This window comes from Tetrao urogallus (assembly GCF_951394365.1).
Source record: "Tetrao urogallus genome assembly, chromosome: 4".
NCBI classification, from domain to species: Eukaryota; Metazoa; Chordata; class Aves; order Galliformes; family Phasianidae; genus Tetrao; species Tetrao urogallus.
Window position 1 is genome coordinate 18,938,284 of NC_136817.1, and position 10,101 is coordinate 18,948,384.

Consider the following 10,101-nt stretch of genomic DNA (forward strand, 5'->3'; position numbering starts at 1 on the left):
TAGATGGAAAGTTAAACGTTTCCTTTGCTTATGCTGCTGTAGAAAACCTAGTGTGCTTTAGTGAGTCCAAGCACTTCAGCCATGTAAAAGGATGTTGCATTACCCTTAAATGCAACTTGCTAGACTTGGGACAGTAGAAGAAGTACGTATGTTTACATGCAGCTATGAATATTACAGCTTTTTATAAGGAAAGTAATAAATTTTTTGAAATTGTATTAAGTAATCTAACAGTATGAAAAATTGCAGAAGTGAATGTGTGGAAACAGAAACAATGTTTCCAAAGAAATGTTGTGAGATGTTTGACCTCAAACATTTATTTTCTAAACAGTTATGTATCTCAAACTGGAATTTGCCACAGATCATGCCCTCCACCATAAAGGAGTTTGTTGTGTTGTTTTTTTTTTTTTTTTTTGTAAGAAGTGTTGACTGATATTTAAACCATTAAAAATACAGAAACTGGCTCTGTTAGTTGTGTTACTCAGATTCATGCAGCACTAAGTTCTGTAGGGGTGAATGTAGGAAATATATGTTGATAATTTATGAGGCTATTTGTAATTAGGAGATAAAATCTTTCAGTAGCGTTTGCGTTGGTAACCTGGCATCATTTCAGTAATCAAATTAAAATTGGCTGTCTTGAATGGACATACAGGAAATTCATTTTTGCCCTTTTTACACCTTTTTTTTTTTTTTTTTTTCTATTTCTGCCTTGTGTGTTTGATTTGGTGCCAGATGATAAAACACTTAAATTTGAAAGAAAAGGCTTTCTAGAACTCAATGGGCAATAGGGGAAAAACAAAAACTCCATAGTGGCTCAGTTCCAGGAGGAGACACTGAAGCTAGCAGCATTACAGACATCATCTAGCTCTGGCTTTAGTTGAACACTTCCTTGAAAAATTAAAAACAGAGTAAATCCTCCTTGTTCAGCCATTCAAAGGTCTAAAAGCTAAGTTAATGAATTGGTTGATGTACCGGAGCCTTACTGAGCCATACAGGTGTTATGCTGGAATTAACCAGCCTGATTCTGTTTTGATTTTTAACTTACATATATGAAGTGGCAGCATCTCTAAAGTGCATTAAATTCTCCATTCACGCATCCACAGAAATATAATTACCTTGAAATTTCCAGTTCAGGCAAAGGATCATCACAACTGGGAGTAAAATGATCTAAGTGCTCAAGAGCAGGTTTGTTTTTTGGTTGTTGTTGGGTTTTTTGTTTTTCCCATGTGTGGCAAATAGCATTTTGGTGCTCATTAATCCATGTCTCCTGGTTTTTATAATTTTTGACATCTATGATAACATGTGAAAAGATATGTAGGAATTAGTTTGTTTTTTTTGGAAAAGGTGACATTAGTTCTTCATTTCCCATCCTTATAGAAACTTTGAGGTGTTATTTTACCTGCTTCCATTTCCAACTCTTTGTCCATACTGTTGCAAGTTGACTGAAATTGGAATAGGGGAAATAATTTATCTAGCATTAGGTCATGTTCCAGCAGCTCAGTTTTAACATTGACTAGCTGTATCATGTGTGCTATGATTAATATTAATGCTGTCATTAATATTAACATATATATTATGATTAGAATACATTTGTTTTTTGATTCAAATGCTTTAACAGTAAAAGACATAGGACTCCAATATTTTGAATAAGTAGAAACTCACTTATTTTGTGCCTTCAGAAAACACAGAGAACCTGTGAGTCAAAACTTTAAAGAAAAATTAAAAAAAACTTTATATCGAGGTTAAAAGAAAAAAAAAAAAAGAAAATCTAAATTGGGATGTTTTCATTCCTGAATGTTATTTTTTTTAATCTGGCTTAGTTATGTTGCTATAAAAAGATTGTCTAGACAATTTCTGCAAGTAACTGATGCAGAGTTGTAGTTCTCATTGTGTCACAGAGTAGCTAATAGTTAAAATATATAAATTATCTCTGAAGCAAAGATAAGCAGTTTTGGTTTTCTGTGAGATCTTTCTGACCCTTTTCAAGGCAAGAGAGAGGGTCAAGTTAAAGATTCTTTTGTATGACACAGTCCTAGCCTGAAAAACACCAACTAGTTTTTTCTGTGTTGGAATTTCTCTAAATGTGGGTGTTAATCTATGAACATAAAATCTTTTCTCTTGCTTATATATCTGAGATTATAATAGCGTTTGTTTTGTGGTATGGGGAGACTGAGGCAAAAAATGAATTTGTTGCTTTTTTCTTTTATATAAAATTTAACAGTGGTTATAAACTGGTTATGATGTTTTAAGGAAAAAAAAAAGTCTAGAGAATGTAAAACTAAGAAGTCTTCACACATTGGTGTTTAGGTTTTTTTTTTATGTGAAAAGCAAGTTCTTGCATGCTCAAGCTGATTTCTTGTTGCAAACCTGTCTTGTTTAAAAAAAAAAAAAAAAAGGCCACAAAATTTCATTGGTTGGCCTGAAGATTAGATATTGCGTAGAATAGTCAAGTGGAGACGCATAGGTGCTTATAAGGACAGAGTACCTAATGAAACTTCCAGAGTGAAAGGAAGTAGAAATCAGTCAATTAACTTCTTGAGATGTTTTCACTATATGTCTTCTATATTCTTTGTCTCCTTGTAAGTGTTACTTTGCAGAAAAGTGATTGTAGAGAAAGGTGGGTTCCTGTTGATTCTTGGAATGATTCTTCCGTCCTGTTGATTTGTTAAGGCACCACCCTACACTCTGAATTTAAACTTGGAGCCTACTGGCATCATCAGGTGTCTCTTTTCCACCTTTAAAGAGGAGATCAAGTTTGTGTTTTGAAGAGATAGTTGCATTAATCAACAGTGATCCTGGTTGCATCTCTGCCTGAGACAAGCTGTAGTGTTGTCTTTAAATTATTCTATGAAGTCTGCCTTATTTTGTTCAGTTTGTTTTAGTTACTGTGCGTGCAGATTTTCTCCAGTTGGCAGAAAGATAGCCCAGCTGCTGCTGCCAGGACATTGTTTTTTGTACAGCCCAAGAAAGAAGCCTGGGCTCTGAGCCAGCAGTTGTGCTGCTGTTGTAATTCTGCCCCCATCTGTGTGTGTGCTTAGTTTGCATGCCTAAAGTATTGCAGAGATAACCTTAGTATTCCCCTTTCTCACAAGAGGAAGAGGGGAAAATGAAAGGAGACTCAGGAGCAGAACTGTAATGTTCCCTTCCATTTCTGAAGTAGGTGCCAAGGAAAGCAGCCTATTTCTAAAACTCCACATAGATTCTTTTCTTTAATCCATGTTGAGACTGACAGTTACAGTTATGGGAAATTGTTTTGTTGGTGCAGAAGTTCAGAAGTTTAGTCCATCTGTGTGAATGTTTCTGAGATGAGCAATTGTGGAATAGCTTTTCCTATCCAAAAAATGTCTGACTTCTTGGAGATGCTGATAAACAAGATCTCAACTTTTCTCAACCATCTAGGAGATCTGTATGGATTGGAAAGGCTGGAGATGGTGAACCTGAATCCTGGAGTAGTGCTGTTAGACTTCAGTACTATCTTCAGTCATGTCAGTCTTGGCCATGATTCTACTGTCTTTGTCGGCTGCATCTCTGAAAGAGCATCCTTGTCCTTGCATGAGCTTGCGTGAATTAGGTCATATCCATAGTATTCAGTGCTCTTGCATAACAAAAGTGAATTATTAGAGCTACAGAGCAGCTTCAGAAACTGCTTGGTATTTTCTGGTATTTGGGTTCAGACAATCTGAAATAATGTGAAATGGCGGTAACTGAAATATAGATGAAAATGTACTAGTAAGTGAGTGTTACAGGGACACAAATAAGGATACTGCCAGCTAGAACAGTATGGGTGAATTTGACACTTCCAGTATCCATATGATCTCTCTGGGGCAGATGTTGTTTTACTCTTCCTGAAACTTTTAGTCAGTCAGTTTTTGAAGAGAACTGACTGCTTGCTACAGGAGGAAGGTCCAAGGATTTGTGTCTTGGCGTGAAGGCCAGTTTAAGGCCAAAACTGGCAGTGTACGCATGCCCTCAGAATCATTTAAGTGTTGGTAGTTCGTATATGGATTTGTTATAGTCTGCTTCATTGGCCTAATTTTCAATTAAAAGAGATTTGAATTTGAGCAGCATTAGTAGAAAGTAACGCAAAGCATAAGAAAAGATTTTGTATTACCAAGGACTTATTTGAATGTTTCGCAACATCTAGGACAGACTTGAGGAGATTTTATAAAAAAGCCAAAGCCATCCTAAAAAAGAAGTTGAAGTGAGCAGTTGCTTTTGACACTTAGGAGTGAAAGAGAATCTTTCAGAGAGATTCATACTCTTTTCTGTATTCAGACTGACTGTTCTATGCATCTCTTAAAAAATGCGTATTTCTGTTCATTAACAGCTTCTTTTATTTTCTGTTGAATCAAAAATAGAATAGATTTGCTTTCTGCATTATAATTTTACAGTCTATTCAGCTGTACGGGATGCATTTCATGTATTTTGGTTAGTATAAACTGTGCTAACAGCCAAATTTCTACAATTTTTTTCATTTTCAAGTTCTCACTTTCTGCTGTGTGGTTTGTGTGTGTGTGTGCAATATTACATTTCGAAGTGGAAAAATTTAAAAGGCAGGTGCTAAAAAGTTACTACTCAAAGAAATATGAGTGTTCACTCTTACTTTCATGCTATTAAATATCTGTTTGTCTAGGCTTACTTTCAAATCTTTGCATGTTAAGTGCTTAAAGTTTCTGCTGTGCTTTTGTATAATGGGATGGAAAGTGTTGCTTTTTGGCCATGTCAGCAGGAAGAATTTTTCCTTGTTTTTCTTTGATCTTGTTAGAAAAGTAAGTAGCTGCTGCTGCTTTTTTAATATAATATATGTAATATATGCTTGCACCAAGTTGTGCACCTTGTGTTTTGCACTTCAGTTTATGTGAATACCATAGCTTTTTACCAGAACTAATTAGGCACGTTTTTGTTGCTTTGGGAAACTTTTCGGTCTACCACCTTGATGTTAAAGTGCCATTTCATTTATCGGGAACATTTTAATTGAAGAAGTACCTGACTAAGAATAATCGTGTTTTGGATCTGCTTTGTGACATATGGAAAAGCCCTGAATTGAACACCTTGCTTTCAGAATGGTGAGCTCTTGCCTGAAATCATATGGCAAAATAGATTGTGGTTCCTGAGAGGTTGGTGCAGTATGTGCTTACAAATGGAAAAATGATGATAATCTTGTGGCTATGGGTGAGTGTTTATTGAGTTTGATAAAGGTTCCCTTTTCAGCTTCTACTGTACCTCTTTTGTCTCTTTTGGCATACATTACTTTTGTACCCTGATGACATTGATCACAGCAGTCCTTTTTGGTGTTCTAGCACAGTAAGTTACTCTTTCCCTCCCAACTTGCCCTTTAATTACTAGCTGTCACAGGAATGTCTGCAAAAGTGAATAACGTATGCTTAGCAACCATTATGGCTGGCCTGAAGGGAGCTGGGAATGGTGCTGCTCAAGCTGTGTGGTGTTATTAGGCTCTATTCTATACTCAGTCTGCAAGTGTGATGTGCCTAGTGTAATACATTCAGCAAATTTGAAAGCTGTGATTTTGCTGCTTTGGAACACGGTAGTAGAAATACTTTGATAAATGCTCCATAGGTGAATATCAATTTACCACCTTAAATTATTGAGGTTCCTGATACTTAATGGTACTAAAAGGAGCAGCCCTGACAAGCTGTTTCAAGAGCAATATCCATGCAGGGTAAAATGTTTTAAATATGCCCAAATTTTAATATAAATTTGCTTTGATGTCTGTGTTTTTCGAAAGCTTGACTTTGTGAGTGAAGAAGTCTTAGCTTACCACTTTTGGAGGCAAATTACATTTTTACTGCTCATTTTCATTCACTGGGAATGATGTCTATGACTGACACATTAATTGAGGAATGGTGTTACCAAAGCCATGCCATAGGAGTTGTTAAACATGTCACCTACATATTCATCTTTCCCTATTTCATATTTTCTATGAAACCAGGGAAAGGAAGTCCAATTTAATCTCTAGATGTAGCCAGTAAAATCACAGTAACCTTACTTTCTTGGGATCTATGTTTTTGAGGAAAGGCCACCTGAGGCACATTTCAGAAAGCTTAGTCTTCTGGCATCTTTTTTTATCCTCTCCCTCAGATAAGCAGTAACACCATTTCCCCAAGTAAAGGCAACAACACCTCATAGCATTGTAATCTTAATGAAAACGGAAGCATTATAGGGGTCTGTGATCTACTGGTGGTATGGAGAAACAGATATGTTTCAGAAGTCAGTGTGTCAGTAGAAGAATTTGATCAAGTTGAGCAAGTGTAATCACCGTCTAAATGACTGAGGTTCTTTTTTCTCTTTTAATCAATCAATATAATGAAAATCAAATTGTGAACTACTTCTATATGTTTAAGAAAATCTCTACTTGAAATGCAGATAGCTTACAGGTTACCAGAATACTGTAACGTGCTTGTCTCCTCATTGTGTTATCTTCTGTCTTAAGAGTACCTCTGTAAATCAGGTTATTTACTGAAATAAATCTGCATATTTGAGTGACTGTTAAGTTTCTAGTTTGACACTTCAAGATACCGTTTTTGAGGGAAACAAGTTCATGTGTGAAGTCCAAGATGACACTTCTGCTTCAGAATCAGCTATGATATTAACTCTAAAGGGCACAATGAGCTTTTTTCCCTTATCTCTCTTAATTTCTTAGCTCCAAGTTTCTACATAAACGTGGGTTATGTTGGAAGAGAATTTTGTTGGAGCTGTTTTAGATAGTCCTTCCTCTCATGCCTCTGTGTCAGCATACAAGCCAAAAATAATACTTTTGTATTTTCTGAAAGTATTAGCTTTGGTATTTTCAGACTTCAACAAGGTATTTTGGCAGGGAGGGAATGCCAGGTGGTGCTGGAATGTTTCAGGAACATGGAGAACAAGCTCCTGTTCTCATCTGTGGCCAGTGAACTCCTGTCTGGGAGAGAAGACCCAAAAATGTACTTGAACAAAACTGTAGAAAGTCAAAACTTTAGAGTGAAGACTATGATGTTATTTAGATGATTTATAGGTCTGAACTTTGCCAAAAATTACTGTTTTTATTTTTGAGTGGCTCAGTATAGGAATGTGGAAGATAAAGAGAGAATGTCTTTAATAGGTTGGTTTGAATTAACTTATGAGTAAAACCTTGACTCCTTTCTTTTTTGCAGTGGCAGGTGTATTTGCAAAGTTCTTGGGTGCTGATATTTGGAGTTTGATAGCAGCTCTCAGCTTTTGGCAGTGTATAGTCTTCTGGGCCTTTGACTTGCAGCTAATTCCTGCAGTAGTGAGGTACCAATTGTAGTGCAACCTGTGCTTGCTGGACATTCCCTGTCTGAATGTTCAGACACAATATTTTGAGCCGTATTTGCATAGTAGACAACTACAGACAGTTCCTTAAGGGAATGTAGGGGAGAAGTAACTGTTTTGTGCTCTTGTGCTTTCTACCTACCATTCACCAACAGCCACAGAATCCGCAGTGCTGATTTCTCAGAGTCTGTGTGAGGCATTGACATATTCCACACTATAAAGTTGTAAAGAAATATTGTCATATGCAGTAAATAAAAGTTATTTCTGTCCATACCTTGGTAACAAAAACTGTTCTAAAATATGGTGGGACATAAACCATAGTGCTCAAATCTGAAATACAAAGCAGTTGTTTGGGTTTTTTTTGGTTTTTTTTTTCAGGTTAGGTAGAATGGTAATGTTAGGTAGAATGGTAATGGTATGTCTACAGCATAATTACATATGTCTACATACATCTTGGAGAGTTTATGACTTACTCTCAGAAACGGAATCTCTCTGCTGACACATGGGATGTTGTGCTGAGTCAACAGCATGACTGCTTTCTGTCAGTCCAAATGCTGGTTGTCAGTTTTTATTTCTGTCATCAGAAAATGTGTGGCGTTGAATGGAGTCCAAGATAGAGCTCTATCGATTCTCCACAGTGAAGTGAGAGGTAGTTGGACTCTTAATGTTTTGACTGTGCACAGTACACTACTTCTGCATCAGAAAGCCTTTATAACAGCATGGCATTTACTTTCCTCGTGCCAACTGGCATCTGCATATGATTTAACTTTTCTATTATTTTTTTTTATTGCTTTATTGTGGTGTTTGGTTACTGGTTTGTGTTTTTTTGGTTTTGTTGTGGTTTATTTGTTTGTTTGTTTTTCCATTTGATGCTTTGAATCCTCCCAAACTAACATGAAGAGATTATCAAATTTACTTTTTATCTTAGGCAAGTACCTCAAACAAACATGAAAGCCAGAATTTCTCCAGTGGATCCAGTAGGGCTTCTTAGTCTGCCTCACAAGTCCTCAGTGATTGCAGATCACATACTGGCTACTTACTGCCTGGTTCAATTCATCCTGAAACGAGAGAAAGGAATGCAGTAGCTGTTTGACATGTAGATGTACAAAATGGATTCTCTGCATATATAAAATACCTTCAGTGTGAAGCAAAATTTCCGGCTGCGGAAGAGGTTTAAAATCACTGTGAACTCTTTTAAATAAAGTTATTTCAGTTCTTGCACTTCATCAGGAAATCACATAGTACATCTTGTTTCGCCTTAGTATCTGTTATGTTCATTCTAATTAGCTGTGAGAGTAGAAATGTAAAAGATGATCCAGTGTACCAACGTATGTTGGCGTGGCACTTGGTGCTGTTCTATAGTTGGTAATTTGTTTCTGCAGAGTTAGTTATTTGGACATCAGGCTTGCACTTTGTTGTGGAATAATATCAGAAATCATTTTTAAACAGTCGAAATGGTAAATCTGAGTATGTTATGTAGCCCATTTAGAAACACTTGCCATTTTCCGGATGGTACTAATTTGTCAACCAGATATAAAGCAACAATTTGGAAGACTAGAACAGCATGGCCAGTCTTTCTTTCAGCTATTGGAAATAAAGTAAAATTGTTGTTGTTTTCTTCCAATTAATCAATTTTAGTGGCTTGCTTCTTAATGTACTGCAATCACTATTCAAAAGGCAAGTTTGACATATTACGCAGAAATTGGTCTTCCTTTCTAGGCTTCAGAAGTGTAGCAATTTTTCACTGTTGCTACGTGCAAACAGACAACTCCAGTATTTGGTTTACAGAATAGATTAATGGAGGATTTCAAGGAATAATTTGTGTCTGTGCTTGCTCTCTGTAGCCTGTCCACGGGTAGACTAGGGGAGGAGGGAAGGAAAGGAGGGAAAGAGAATACAAATACTGGGCTCCAAATTACTGATGTCTCTGAAATGAAGTAATGTTAGACTAGTTTGACAGGTAAGCAAACGGCTGTCCCATCAAACTTTGATGCTTGTATGTTTGGGAACCTGTAGAGAACACCTGGGAATAAGATTATTCCACAGGAAAATACATGTTAATTTACAATTTCAGAAAAGTTCCAGTGATTATTTTGGAGGGGGAAAAAAAAAACTGATAAAATTAGAAAAATCTTACCTAAGCAAAGATAAGTAATGTTAAGATGTGATACTTTCCTGACCTCTAAATTCACTTCAGGTGCTGCAGCAGACAAGCCTAGAGTTCCTATGAAGGACTCCTTGGTTTAAAAAAAGAACTTAAAGAATCTGATGAACTCTCCTTTTGTTTAACTTGTCTTAGTATAGTGTCATTTTGAGTAAAGTCATATATATATATATATATATATATATGTATATGTATATATATATGTATGTATGTCATAAGTCATATATGTCATGCTAATGATATGCCTACTTCAGTTTGCAGCTCATCTGGTGAAGAGCAAGTACCCACGGGTCTGCATCCTAGATGGAGGAATCAACAAGATCAAACCAACTGGTCTCCTCACTGTGCCTTCTCCACAAATATAAATGACTGTAATGTTCAGGATGATTTGTCTGAATAGGCAAGTCTTGCAGTACAGCATCAATATTCAGTGACTCTGTTATACAGTTTTTGGGTGATCAGTATCTCACCTTGCACATCAAGAGCAAAGGAATTATGATTGTTCTTTGACATAGAGCTTCATCTGCCACAGATGAAAAATGTGAATCTTCCAGTTTTCTGAGTAACTTCTTTCAGGGGTGATGTAGTGCAAAACTAGCAGAGCTCACCTGAGCTCAGCTAGTGTTCGGTGTCTTAGAAGTTTTTCTGCA

The 10,101-nt window shown here is 36.5% G+C and overlaps 1 protein-coding gene across 3 annotated transcripts in view; it reads left to right on the top strand.

Annotated features, from left to right (window-relative positions):
- Positions 1-9,816, top strand: part of TBCK (TBC1 domain containing kinase) — a gene marked incomplete at both ends in the record, with an annotated part of 81,402 nt that extends 71,586 nt beyond the window's left edge. For all 3 annotated transcript variants that reach the window (XM_079534963.1, XM_079534964.1, XM_079534965.1), the window contains one exon: positions 9,706-9,816. In XM_079534963.1, the coding sequence (XP_079391089.1) occupies positions 9,706-9,816 (111 nt within the window). The remainder of the gene's footprint in view (positions 1-9,705) is intronic.
- Between the last annotated feature and the right edge of the window lie 285 nt (positions 9,817-10,101).